Genomic DNA, 14,804 nt, shown 5'->3' with positions numbered 1-14,804 from the left:
GTCTCTCCAGCTCCTCTGTGGGAAATTCATTGCCATGATATTCTTTCTGGTGGATGACAATAGAGCAGATCAAAGGGGTTTAGGAGCTTGGGGCTCATCATAGAAACCTTCTTCCCAGCTCCTTGTGAAGATGAGTTGAGGCCTGCTGTCCTATGCTGGGCTATGTTTCTAAATGTGCACAGGAAGACACATTAATCGGCATGCAAGCGCTGCACACAAGACATGCAGACGTCCGGCTGACCTCATCCTATCATTTCAACTTCAGAACTGCCAGCTAGTGTGTCAAGGAAAGGGTCACTCTATAAAACCCACACTGCTCTGATCATCGGTGGGGGCGGAGTTGGCAAGGGGCTCACTGCAGTGTTTGATCATCGGTGGGGGCGGAGATGGCGAGTGGATCACTGCAGTGTTTGATCATCGGTGGGGGCGGAGCTGGCGAGTGGCTCACTGCAGTGTCTGATCATCGGTGGGGGCAGAGCTGGCGAAGGGCTCACTGCATATTTCACAGTTCTGGCACATAAGGCCTGTGCTGCCCCGCATGTGTTGTTGGTATAAGTGTATTAAGGATTGTGATGTTTATAAACATGTTGACTTCTCTTTCACTGTAGGATGTGAGTTTGGAATATGTTTTTTACCCTTACTTGTAAAGAAATATTTCATTCTGTTGTCCATGATTTGTGTCTGTCTTTCTGCTACAGATCACACTGGCTTCTGCCCAGCGTATAAACTCATGTCATGTGATGCAAAAAACATCTCTGACTGCAATCGTGACTCTGGCTGCAAGGCTGATGAGAAGTGCTGCAACGTGGGCTGCAGGCAGACCTGTGTGAAATCCAAGAAAGGTAAGGCACCAGTGCTAATGCCACAATGTCTCTTGGACCACATGATAGGATGTACCCTATGTTTCACCCCAAGGGCACAGGTCTTTATGAGTCCCGTGGACCAGTTTCACCTTGTTAGGAACCTCCACTCCTGTGAGTGTTCTAGGGAGCCTGTGTGACAATGCACATTAAGGACTCTCCTAAAGGAGGGGTCTGCATTACATATGAACTATTCATGTATCTTGAACTAGTGGACACCATTCTTTCCATACACACTCTTCACGCATCCCACCTGTAAGCACAATCACACATCAGACAAGCATGGGGAACTAAGAGGAGCCATTTATAGGAGACTGCTTGGACTGTATAAAGGGGGTCAGTTGATATCCTGTCCTGTGGCCCTAGCTGTCAGTAGTGTATGCTTGGGGATCAGGGTGGATCAAGGAGGATATGAATTTGTAGAGAATAAAGGAAAATAAAAGGTAGAACAGAGATAATTTGGAGAGGGATACACTCTCATTAGAAGAGTACAATTGCACACAAATATCCTGTCTCAGTGTCCATCTCTACTTGCACTGGTATGAGAACATGAGAGATGTGTTCACCAACAAAGCGCACAGATAAGCGTTTGTCTGAGCAAAGAAGGATGTGATAATAAAGCGTGAAGATCTAAAGAAGCTGAAGAACAAGGAGTGGTGGAACTATGTGCGAGACATGCACAAATATGTCTCAAAGCCTACGAAAGACCGTGCTGATAACTGAAGGCAATGACCTTCTACTTCAGGGTACAAATAAAATCATATTGTATCTCCAAATCAATGAGGCATGCTCTGCTCTTTGCATTTCAGAGAAACCTGGTGTTTGCCCCTTTATACCGATGGATGAACTATCAGAAGACATGTGCAATAAATGCAACGAGGACAAAGACTGCCCACAAAATGAAAAATGCTGTGCTGGGGGCAAAGGTCGTGAGTGCCGGAAACCCACCCAGGAAATTGGTAAGTGTTGTATCACTCAAACACTTGTTATTGCGACACAATAACAGTGTCCTGCCACACTTTCCATGCTCAGCCATTAGTGTGGGATGCTATTCATTCTAATGTCTGGGTGGGTGGAATATCTCTGTCATAGATAGAGGGATAGTTGAGCAGACAGACATACATCTACTAGTAACAGGGACTCAAGTTTCAACTCACCAATGAGGACTAACAAAGGAGCTGTTTGTATTCCTTTTTCAAAGTGGATATGGTTTTGCAGTTCCAGCTGTTAGATGTTTTGTAGCCTAATTCCTTTTGAAAGGAATCAGATTTGAAAGTTCTCTCATGAGTTGTGTCAGTAGGTGTAGAAGTGAGGATTGAAACAAGGTCTGGTGTATAATAGAGAAACAACAGACGTCCCACCCTTCCAAGAACTCTGCAACAGACTCAGCACCTTCTTTCACCTCAAGATTAAGATGATCCATGACAACTTTGACAACCAAGACCTCCGCACTGCTCCAGCCCACACCCCCAGCAATGCCAACCAGCAGACCCTGCTCACAGGAACCCCGCTCATGATAGAAGACCCCTTAAAGACCATGAAGAGCATCCACTCCGGAGCTCCCTCAGACCACTGCCCAACCCACATCTTCCAAAGAACCACAATGGCCATCGCACCCAAACTACACCTAACGATCAACTGCTCCCTCGAACCCGCCACATTCCCCAATGAATGAAGGCATGCCGAAGTCAGCCCTCTCCTAAAGAAACCCTCTGCAGACCCGACAGACCTCAAGAACTTCATGCCCATTTCCTATCTTCCATTCTCAGCCACAGTCATTGAAAAGGCAGGCAAACTTCATCGAAGCCAATAACAACCAGGATATCTCCCAATCCAGATTCTGTGGCAACGTCAGCACCGAGACCACCCTCGCACCGCCATCAAGGACATCCGCTCCCTCCTCAACCAGGGCCAAACAGCAGCCCTCCTCCTCCTGGACCACTCACCAGCCTTCGACACCTTCTACCACCTCACACTAGCCACCAGACTCCACAACGCTGGCATCCATGGAAAGGCCCTTGACTGGATATGCTCTTTTCTCACAGGTAGAACTCAGCAAGTCAGACTCCCACCCTACCTCTCGGGACCAACAGACCAACAGAGACCAGATGTGGAGTGCCCCAGGGACGTTCCCTTAGCCCCACCCTCTTCAACATCTACATGGTCCCCCTCGCAACCATCTTCAGAAACCACAGGCTCAACATATTCTCCTACACCGATGACACCCAGATCATCCTCTACCTCACCAAAATACTCAATATCACCAGACACAACTTCCAAGAAGGGATGAAAGTCGTTGCCACCTAGATGAAGAAGAGCTGACTGAAACTCAACTCAGAGAAAATAGAAGTTCTCGTCCTTGGATCCACCCCTTCCTCATGGGACAACACCTGGTGGCCCCCCCTTCCTTGGAAACGCCCCACCCCGACAGACCACGCACGAAACCTCAGCATCATACTAGACTCATTGCTCATGATGAACCACCAGATCAACGCCGTATCCTCAGCCTGCTTCAACACTCTCCACATACTCTGAAAAACGTTCAAATGGATCACATCCAAATCCAGAAAAACAGTCACGCAAGCCCTCATCAGTAGCCGAGTGGACTACATCAATGCTCTCTATGCCGGAATCAACAATAAACTACTTTGCACTCTCTAGACTACCCAGAAATTCGCAGCCAGGCTGATCCTAGACATCCCCCGTCCCAGCCACATCACATAACACCTCTCCAATCTCCACTGGCTCCCCATCGAAAGAAGAATAACCTTCAAGCTCCTCCTTCTTGCGCACAAGGCCCTCCACAACATCGGACCTGCATACCTAAACAGCTGCCTCTCATTCACGCACCCAAGAGACACCACTGATCAGCTGACCTCTCTCTGACCACCATCCCACGCATCTACAAGACCAGATCAGAAGGAAAGTCCTTTTCCTACCTGGCAGCCGAGGGCTGGAACGACCTACCCCTCCATCTCCGGCAAGTCCCTACACTGCTCTAGGTTGGGAAGGACCTCAAGACCATGACCCCATCACTCAACGGAGCCGCCCCCCAGCACCTTGAGACCCTTGCGGGTGAGTAGCTGCGCTTTACCAACCCTGATTGATTGAATAGCGGTTTGCTGTTTTATCTTATGGTTTCTCCAGATATTAAGTCGCCAACCATAGCAAAATCCCAAAATGTACATACATTGATAGTCCCTTTACTACTGTGAATTTATATATGAGATCATGCAAGGTAAACATCTTCCCCACCATCAAAAAGCCATGATTCCCTCTTGAAGTAGTGCCACGATGTTTTCATTCTGTCTGCTTTGGTGTTCCTCCACTGTGTACCTCCAGTGTCTGTTTCCAACAGTCATATGAGTTTGTAAGATGATGGACCAGAGAGTTTGTCAACTTTGTGCATCAGAGTAATGGTGCTGGTTTTCCATGAATGTAGGAGATCAACAGATTGAAAAAAGAACTCGTAACAAGGGAGTACTAACTTGGCCAACCAGCTCACTACAAGCTCTACGAACACAACATTTGTTTCAGGAGCTTTTCCACTGTTGAGATTTTTAATTGTAGCTGATAGAGGATAGTTGAATGTTAAAAAAATGATATGCTCAGGACTCTGTATTACCCACCATGTTGGCTATGATGAAAATGGATTGGAGGGTTTATTTTATTGTTTTGCATATGGGAGTAAGAAACAAACATAATACTGAGCTCTGAGAGTGACTCGGAGATTGGTCTATGGTCTGTGGTTTTCATGTCCGTTGCTGTTTCTCGTGCAGTGAAACCTGGTGAATGTCCACCACGTGCTAAGATATGTGATTATCCTGCACCATACCTGCATCACTGTAGCAATGACAGCAGCTGCCCAGGAGCGCAGAAGTGCTGCGTCGACTATTGTGCACGGGAATGCAGGGATCCCAGGCCAGGTGACAACCATCATGCAATGTGTGCTGTGTGATATTTCCAAAGAAGTCTCCATATTTTAGAGGCGTGCTGAAACAAGAACACACCTATGATAAAAAGTAAGTCACCACCCACAGGCAGTAATAACTGATTAGTGTAACAGCACTTGTCAACTGCTCTATTTCTAGAGCACTTGAGGGCACCCCTCCTCTTGTGTTTGCACCTTGACCCAGAAGAGAAGGGGCTCCTGTCACAGCAACCAATGCTGATAGGCCATTCATGCAAATCATGCCTTTCCAGTGGCCTACCTCCAATTACTGCTACCACAGATGGTGGAACATACTGCTTTGAAAAGCTGAGGGTTCTAGCCAATACCTGCTCTGATCCTTGTTTTGGGGCAAGATTAACGAAAAATATTGCGATATGTGTAAGAAGTGAGAATACATCTGTTACAGGATTCTCCTCTCAGGGAGACTTTGCTTGCAAAATTGCCTCCTTCATAGAGATGGAGCACTATTTTCACTGACCATCTTACTCTGCTACAAGACCTTTGCATTTTGAAAGCTGTCATGTCTTCTCCAGTTCAGTTATGAGATGCATATTCTTACAATACCTTCTGAGGCATGTAGTCCTTCATTATAATCTCAACAAGGAGCGGACAAGCCCCATTACGCAAAGAGAAAACCAGACTAGATGAACTGCTCAAGTCTTATGTAGTCCTCAGTGAAATAAAAAGATACTGAAAGTCAGCCGCAAAGTATGGTAATCTCAAATGACTCAATATGGCAGTGGAATGACTTTATGACAATAATGTACCATTTGGAAGGGCTTCTTCTCATAAATAACACATTGCTAATAATTAAACACCCATTTTCAGAAGATAATGACAGACCCTGACTGCAAAATAGAGAAAGTGAATACTAGATAACGTGAGCAAGTCTCTGCAAAATGCCAATAACTAAAAACAAGCACCTGCAACATCCAAGTTGCAGCCCTTGTGCATTTACCTATATTCACAATTTTTTGCTGTAGACAAGTTTGGAGGGACGTGAGATAGAATGTAAGATTTAAGCAAAAATTGTTTTTCTTTGTGATCTATTGAATAACAGAAGAACTTCTGCAGCGTTCCTTAGTAATCAAGGTTTGTTTCTTGCATTAGGAAAATGCCTGACTGTTACATGACAGGTGCCATATTTTTTTAACAAAAATATATTGTAGCTATGTGGGCTGATCTTGTTAACTTAGGAAGGAGAATTTAGTTAATGAAATGACGACAATATTTGTGGTTGGTGATTTTTGTTACACGCACTAGTTACAAAACTGTCAAAATTAACATGGTTGAAATCACAAATGGCACCTGATTGTATGTATCTACATATGCAGACTCAAAGTAACCCGGCTGTATGCATTTTATTGTATCAGTGGTGGCTGGTGAACCATTAAACTGGTGGGTGTAAATACCTTCTATAACTTTTTTAACGCAAAGCAAGAGAGCCCAAAATCATTTTTGGGAGCTTAAGGAGGTTCTGCCACTAAGTAAAGGATTAGAATGGGGCCAAATGGTGCACTTTGCAACACAGGTTGGGCACAAAATGTCATAGAAAATATTGCAATCATTTTGTGTTGGTGTACCCTGACATAAGGTAATTAACTTCTAGCCAGGAATTTGTATTTGGCCTCTGAATTGGGGCTGAGAGATAAACTATCTCTCAGGCAATAACTGGTATACATTTTGTTGTTGTTGTAGTAACTTTATTCGATATGAAAAGATATCATAAAAGTGTAGTACAGTGCATATAAAAAATTTAAAACCCACTACAACAATGGCTTCATTCTTTGTACAGATTAAACAGTAAAAAAAAAAAAAAAATATATATATATATATATATATATATATATGTATATTCCAAAATTAAACGTTGCTTCCTCTGGGGTGCTGGGACCCATGGAGGGTGGCAAACACGCCGGCGAAGCTCACCGGCAAGGTTAAAGTTCAAAAAGTCCCAAAAATGCAGTATGCTCTCAGTAATAAAGGCACAGCAGAAGCGTACTGAAGGTCAGAATATTTATTACACTACGCGTTTCGGCGAGAGCCTTGATCACGTGTCAAGGCTCTCGCCGAAACACGTAGTGTAATAAATATTCTGACCTTCAGTACGCTTCTGCTGTGCCTTTATTACTGAGAGCATATATATATATATATTTACAACATTTTCCCACTCCTCCATTGCATGGTGTAGATAAGCAATAGTGTTCGTGCAGGGTCAGGAAGGTGGATGATTACACTTGTGGTTGATACGCCTTAAGGAGCTTACGTCTTATCTTCCAGGCCCAGCCCAGGTTTTTGGCAGTCCCACAGATGACACTGGGGACTGATGTTTAGACTCTCCCAAGCCTCTTCCAGGCCTATCATCTGCAACTGTTTTTTCAGATTCCATACCCAAGGAATCTTGTGCTCTGCTCCAAGTTTTAACAGCTCGTCCAGGGCAGAAGCATAATGATGAAGTTCAGGGGACCTTCTAAGCCTTGTCCAATATAATATAGGGCGCAGCCTAGCCACATTGCTGATGTTATGTCTACCCAGATCACTGCGAAGCGGAACTAGCGGGGTAGACAGAGGAAGCGAGACAATGTCCCTAAAGAACTTATTCTCGGATTTAAGCAGCTCTGTTAGATTTTCGAATCCCCACAATTCCACCCCGTAGAGGGCCGCTGACATGGCCTTCCCCTCATAGACCTTGACTGCCACAGCTATTGGCCTGCTATATGAGAGCCTCTGATGTTTCGCTATTGCCCCTGAGGCTCTTTTATGGACAAGGAGCATTTTGGACAAGTGGGGAGCCCATTTAAGCTTATTATTGACCCTCACTCCTAGGTAATCAAAAGCCTCCACTAGCTCTAGTGTAGTGTTGTTTAACTTGATGTTGTTCCTAAAGCTTTTTGAGGGTGACAGCGTCATCAGCTTGGTTTTTGTTGTATTTATTTTCAAGCCCCTGATGTCACAAAACTGGGAGAAACGGGACAACAGTCTTTGTAAGCCCATAGGGCTTTTTGAAATCAACAGAGTGTCATCAGCAAAGACAAGGGTAGGTGTTTTTTCCCCGCACAGGGTTGGGGCATCGGCCTTGTTGTCTCTCAAATGGTCTGCCACCCCATTTATGAAAAGAGAGAACAGGGTCGGTGCTAACACACAACGCTGGCGGACCCCTTTCTCAACAGCTATCCTCTCTGTGAGCTGTCCCTGATGTCCCCACCTAACTTTTGCGAAATTGCCTTCATGAAGGCGTTTAAAAATGTCCTTTTCCATTAAAGGTATTACAAATCGACATTCACCTTTGAATTAGATTTTTGAAAGTAAGTGGAAAATACCTTTAAATCATGTGTCTACTGTTTTCCGGGTGGAGATTTAAAATTAAAAAAAATGTCATTTAGGGCTTTTCATGGAATATGTTGACTCAAGTACAGAGTGAAAATACTTAACTAGGTCACTATGATAAGAGACCCCTAAGTGCTCACTGGCATGGCCTTAATTGAAGCAAACACCACGATGGAGCTTCTTGTTGTGTTCACCAATATTGTCAAACTTAGACCATGATAGCATTGCCCAACAAATCACCACCGTTCCAAATGCCATCTTAAACCTGCCCCCACATTGAAACTGCTTTCTGTGCTTACCTTTTATGCCATACTAAAGGGGGGCACTATAATAAGCACAATGCCCACTGTATCCCTTAGTATTGCCATATTAATTCAGGGCATGAAGCCCTCTATGTGCATAGGTAATGCCAGATGTAACGTTGTTCACTGTCTCTAATGTACCTACCTCAAGTTGCTGATTTCGAGGACAGCCAGTAATGTAAGAGAGACAAGGAATGCTAAAGGAATACAATCAAACCTGGAGTCAACAGTCACTCATAAACAACACCCCCAAAACCTGCTCATTAGCATACCATTATCTGGGTTGTCATTTGTTTTCATGGTTTGGTTCAAGAGAAGACACAAAGTAAAAATAAATTCAGTTTTACCAAAGCCATGAATGTGCCTCAAAGACAACAAAAGGTGCATCAAACCAGATGTCCCACAGTGCAAGAGTGATGATGACTGCACACAGGATTGGAAGTGCTGCTACTTCCACTGTGGATTAAAGTGCAAGGTTCCAGAGACAGGTATCAGTGTCAGGAGTGTGTGACAACTGATGTTGACGTGAAATCTTCGTTTGTGTTTCTGTTTTAGGCTGAGCCCGGACTGTAGATAGGGGGGCAGGGCACTGTACATACCTGAAATGTACTAGATGAATTTTATAAAACCTGCATTTCAAAGCTAACAACAGCTCTCTAAGCTAATGACAGGTATCTGTCACATTCAGGGTACTGCCCTATTTCTTAACTTGAGTGTGGAACATTCTCCCAGCTTCCCTGGATGCACCAGAATGCACCTAAATCTGAAACTTATTATCCGAGAGCCTCCTACTTATGTAACCATTATTCATTATATACACAGTTGTTCTAGAGAGAGTTTGTAAGAAAAGGGTCTGGATCTACTTGTGCAAAACTTAGTAAAAGCATATTTGAACATGTGCATATCTTTCAAACATGCACAAGTGAGTTGCCAAGTGTCTTGAAAAGTTGTGGCTGTCCTGGAAGTGTGATCAGGGTATATTGAAGGGCTTTGTACATTCACATACTGATGCTCTCTTCACACCACATCACAGAATATGTGAAGAGTAAGACAGTGAGTGCTTCTTGAAAACAGCTGTCTGGTTATCTTTTGTCCCATACGTCATAGCACCTGGGCTGCAAGATACTTGCTGTAGTATTTATATTTCACTCCTTTGGTTAGACTTCTCCTCTGAGGTGCTCTTCCTTCGCCTACGTAGGTGAACGATCATGATCTTTGCCTCTGAGCCTCGAGAAGGGACATCACTGCATACCTAAGTATTGGACACATGCATAATATGAAATATATGGCAGAATAAGACTTGTGTGTTTCGCCTGCATATCCCACAATGTGCAGGTCACATTTGTGACTATGGTACTGAAAATGTAGAAGTGATTACAAAAATCTGCAGAAATTGCACAAAATGCACAAATTGAGCAGAAAATGTAAATCTCTGATTTGTCCAGTGACATTTGTGAAGTGAGTGCCTAGTTAGAACTGGAATGTTCATAATTATTTGTCTTTGGATTTTGAAAGTGCATCCTTAGAAAAGTATGTCCTGGTCAGTCCTGTGTTAACTTGGGCTGTATTGGATGTAGAGGGAATGCAATTTTCTAGAATTTAAAGGTGACAAAGCCCTGTTCAGCTGACCCCAGTCCCTCATAGACGTCAGAATCCAGGTGTAACTTTTGGGTCCCTTGTGATACAGCCTGGTATCTCACGATGACCTCCAACCATAAAGATTATGTCTCCCAAAACTCTCCTTAATATTCTATAATTTCATATCATGAAACATCAGGAGTAGCTCTCTGAATCCTGACATCCTGGAGTAACGTTTTATGCTGTTGGTTCTTCCTCAACCATCCTTTTCTCTCCCATTCTGAAATCTATTCATGCCTGTCTTCCTGTATATCATGCTCACCCCCATCATTGTGTATAATATTTCTACTCCCTGACTGTAAATTTCATATTCCCTTCTTATACAGAAGAAGGCCTGTAAGTGACAGATTTACCCCATATTTTTTGTAATGTATTCTGTTCCAGATAAATGATTCAGATAGTCAAAGATGGGTTGTGTTATTTACACCTGTCAGTCTTTTCTTAGAAGTGAAATCTGGTGAGTGTCCCAGGCGGATTTCATGGTGCGATCGCCCGCCCCCGTACAATCACAAGTGTAGCAAAGACAGTGGCTGCCCAGGAGAGCAGAAGTGCTGCATCGAGATTTGCAATCAGGAATGCAAGAATCCTGTGCCAGGTAACAACCACTTCTTCACTCAAGCACCTTTTGGATGTTTGTATTTATCCAGACAAGGCTTGAAAAACGGTTGTAAAGGAACAAGGACATTGGAGACATCTATAGTCTGTGACTTCTTTAAAACATTGCTTCCAGGGCAGAGCCTCAAAAGTGTTTACAAAATGTCTTGTAGACATAATTTCCTTTCAATTTTTCAATGTGTTCCTCAGTTCTCCACTGCCCCCCCACCTTAGAAACCTCACTGGCTGTTCTTCCCACTGTTATGCACCTCATGTGTTCATTGTTTATCATGGAAAGCTTCATAATACTGCTTAACTTCCAAATAATTTCAAGGAATGTGGTTTCTAGCTTTCTTTCCCCGAAAGTTAACTAAGAACACAATCTGCCTAACATTAGACCTTCTCATCCCTTTGGGTGACGAAGGGAAAAGATAGTATACAAAGCCACACATAACTACATCAATACCAAGACACTGATGCCAGGGTGTGAAAATCGAATATTGTTTTCAGAATATCTTCAAATTATTAGGCCCATATATATTATGTCATAAAGTATCACTTCACTGCAATTTATACTAGAAAATTTACTATGATAAAAACAGTATTTTTGTAGATGGTATTAAGAACACAATATATATGTCAGATAGTATTTCTCTATTCAATGTTCTGATGTACAACTGATTGCATATATGTGCCACTGGCATCTACTGCAGTTTCACCGCTACTTTAACACCACAGAGTGTTTCTGTCTTCAGCTTTGTGTATGTTCTTACATTATCCTTACTTCCATGTTCCTGTTCTATGTCTTTTTGATTTCACTCCATTCATGGTTCTCGTCGCACCACCCTTGCTGTTACATGGCTCTATGCATATACAACTCTTTCATGAAGGATCATTTCATCTGTTACTCACCATATCTAACTGCTCCTCTTCCTAGAAGTACTTCTTTGCTGACTTTCTGTATTGTTTATATACTTGTATTTATATATCTCTGAAATATGTCCTCGCCAGCCTCAACTCCAGACTACACAAACATGTGCATTCTAGCATCTTTTGTAATACATATGTGGTCATTAGTATGGCGGGTGGACAGGCCCGGGTAATGGGACCGCCCGCTATGTATGCAGCGGTCCCGCTTTAGGCATTAGGATACCCCCGCCATACTAGCGGGCGCATCCCGCATTCCTGACATTGCAGCGGGCGGTGCTTTCAGCAGCACCCTCCTCGATGTCAGAAATGCATGTTGTGCATGTGCATGCACAACATGGCAGGCACCGTGTGGTGCCTTCCACCTTGTGCATGCAAATGCAGGGGGGTACCCCCCATCCCCCAACACCCTGGGGGCCCGCAACGGGCCCCCAAATTCAAACTCTGCATGCCTTTCCGAGGCGGAAAGGCTGCCTCCCACCTGCATCCTGAAATGGATGTCGGTGTCTAGTAGACACCGCCATCATATTAAACCCTTTAACGTCCAGTCGACTCGTCCACCGGGCCGAAAGTGGCGGACGGTCTTCCCGGAAGGATATAGGGCAGATCGCCCCCACCATGCGGGCGGTGGCGATCTGCCCTACATCCTAATGGACCCCTTGGTCTTCTTGAGAGTGCTCCCACAGGGGTCTTCTGACCTACTGTTGCCCTTTTTGAGTGAACACAGCATAAAAAAGTACGAGGTCCCAATTGTGCTTATCTGTTCACGCTAGACCCCAACAAAGTCACTGGTTCATGCCAACCAGGATGGAGCGCACGCTGTCTTCAGGGATCAAGTTAGGCCCACTGATCAAAAGTACCTTAAATCCTGTTGCAGAGTTGTGCCGTGGTAGTACTTAGGAACTGCAATGGAAGGTCTTGCATTATCATTGAGGAAACTGTCATCAAGGGGTTTGCAATGCGAAGACCTGAACTGAGGATGCGTTGCTGTGAGCAGTGACGCAAAGTCCTGCACCAAGGATGGGTAATGCAATGCTCCTGTTGTGGAGTTTAGAGAGGAGATGCATTGCATAGCGACTCGGAGACAGAGTTTTACTGAGGCTATACATTGTGCAGTGACTTTGATGCATCAGTTCTGCTGATACCATGGGTGGGCTGGCAGAGCACCTAAAGGCACACTTTCAAGGGTCCAGGAAAGGAGTGGCACTGCTCGTGAAGGTAGGACTCACAGCTGGGAAAGTTCAGGTGCTGGGTTGAAGATGGAAGAAGTCTGTTCAGTCCCTGAGGCTTCTGATCATGAGGCCAGCCAACTAGCCCTTGCAGTCACTCTGGTGTTCTTGAGTTCAAGATACATGTCCACTCCTTCTGACTCTGGGAGGAGGTCAGCAGGGCAGCAAAGTAGCAGTCCTGTTTGCAGCAGAGCTGCACAGCAGTCCTTCATTAAAGTCTTCCACAGGTCTGAATGTATACTGAAGACTTGGGTCTAAGGGTCAAATATTTATATCTGCTGCCCACTTTGAAGTAGAAGATTTTGAAGGTTTCAACCTCCTGATTGGTTTGACATTTTCTGCCCCCTTCCTTGGCCCCAGATTGTCTAGGGTTAAAATAGACTGGGGCCAAACCCCTTTGTCAGTGTGCCTTGTCAGGATCTTTGTGATGTGCATGTGTGGTAGGTGACAGCTCTTGCCCCTCGTCAACTTAGAGTGACCCATCCTGAAAACACCTAGCTGCTCGTTGTCTCACTGTCTGTGAGCAATGCACAAAGTCCAACTGCATGCTACGCTTATTCATGTGATCCAGGATACAGGCAGGAGACACCGAATGGATGTCGCAAGAAAATGCCACCATTCTAAAAGTGGCATTTTCAGAATTGTGACTAAAAATCTGACTTTATCATTAAAGAGGGTTTATAAATACAACTTGTTAAACACAAAGCACGGCCTGTCTGCCTGCTCCCAATTGAAAGTTATCACTTATTAAAAGTAAGAAGGTAACCCAATGTCCTCCGATGGGAAAGGTAGGCCTTGCAGTAGAGAAAAACACATTTTGGAGTTTTTTCTCCCAAGACGTTTAAACGTTGAATGTACATGTCCAATATTTCAAATATACTGCAGCCTGCCCTTTGGGTTGTTCAGGGTCTACCCAATGGGTGTCTTGTATGTATTAAAACAGCAGGTCTATGCCTGGCAAAAGCTTTATTTGGTAGGTTAAAATTACAGTTTAAAACTGCTCACACAGGCTTCAATGTCAGGCCTGAGACCTGTTTTGTAGAGCTTCTTAAGTGTGTGGAACAATAAGTGCTACAGGTTCACTAGAAGCATTTAATTTACAGGTAAAGTAAATTAAATATATCAATTGGGCGTAAGCCAATCCTACCATGTTTAAAGGAGAGAGCACAGGCACTTTAGCACTGGTAAGCAGTGGTAAAGGACACAGAGTCCTTAGGCCAGCAGAAACAAGATCAGCAAAAAATAGGAGGATTGAAGCAAAATGTTTGGGGGAAGACAACCCTAAGGATGACAGATCTAACAATGGGATATTTATTTTGCCTAGAGTGAGGAACATATTTATATTTCCTCTATTTAAACTGCACCGCAGCTGTGACTTCATTTGACAGTCTACGTAGCTTCTACACTTGTACTCTTAATTTTTGATTGATTGATTGACTGGCCAGGGAGATGACATAATGCTGATCATTTAATCTGAAACAGTTTTTATATAGTATGGATGAGAGAAAGTTCTGCACCTCTGACGCTTGGTTGCAAGTGCAGCAAAGTAGTGTCATGAGTTTTATGAAATTGAAGCTGACACATAGGTGTGACCAGATCCTATAAGAATTATTCCTTTGTTCAGAAACGTGTTTTTTCTTGCTAATATCTATAACTACAGTAAGTGCAAGATATTGCATAGCTCAGGCAGGAATCCTTTTTCACACCTGCATGCTTAGCCTTTGCACCTTAAATCAAGAGTCATTATTTCAATGAGGGTTGTTCTCCTAATTATGTTCCTCTATTCTCTGACCGGTCCTCCCACTACCTTTTTGGTTGATGGGTCATGATCTACATCTCTTCAGTTTTCAGCCACAAATTCCTTTAGGATATTGTTTTGTTAGGGGCACATGGGGCAGCTCAGTAAGGGGCTACACTCCAGATGTTTCCCCCACAGTTATCTAATAAGACCCTAGCAGGAGACCTATGGGCTAAT

The 14,804-nt window shown here is 44.0% G+C and overlaps 1 protein-coding gene across 21 annotated transcripts in view; it reads left to right on the top strand.

The window, feature by feature from the left end:
• Positions 1 to 14,804, top strand: part of LOC146822208 (uncharacterized) — a 260,616-nt gene that overhangs the window by 69,332 nt on the left and 176,480 nt on the right. For 15 of the 21 annotated variants that reach the window (XM_085613342.1, XM_085613351.1, XM_085613341.1 and 12 more), the window contains 3 exons: positions 699 to 842; positions 1,670 to 1,819; positions 10,525 to 10,674. In XM_085613342.1, coding sequence (XP_085469468.1) covers positions 699 to 842; positions 1,670 to 1,819; positions 10,525 to 10,674 — 444 coding nt within the window. The remainder of the gene's footprint in view (positions 1 to 698; positions 843 to 1,669; positions 1,820 to 10,524; positions 10,675 to 14,804) is intronic. The other 6 variants (XM_085613358.1, XM_085613354.1, XM_085613357.1 and 3 more) reach the window with 1 other exon arrangement.

The sequence above is a fragment of the Triturus cristatus genome, chromosome 6 (genome assembly GCF_964204655.1).
Source record: "Triturus cristatus chromosome 6, aTriCri1.1, whole genome shotgun sequence".
Taxonomy (NCBI): domain Eukaryota; kingdom Metazoa; phylum Chordata; class Amphibia; order Caudata; family Salamandridae; genus Triturus; species Triturus cristatus.
Note: the sequence above shows the minus strand (reverse complement) of the source record. Positions and strands in the feature narration are given on the sequence as shown.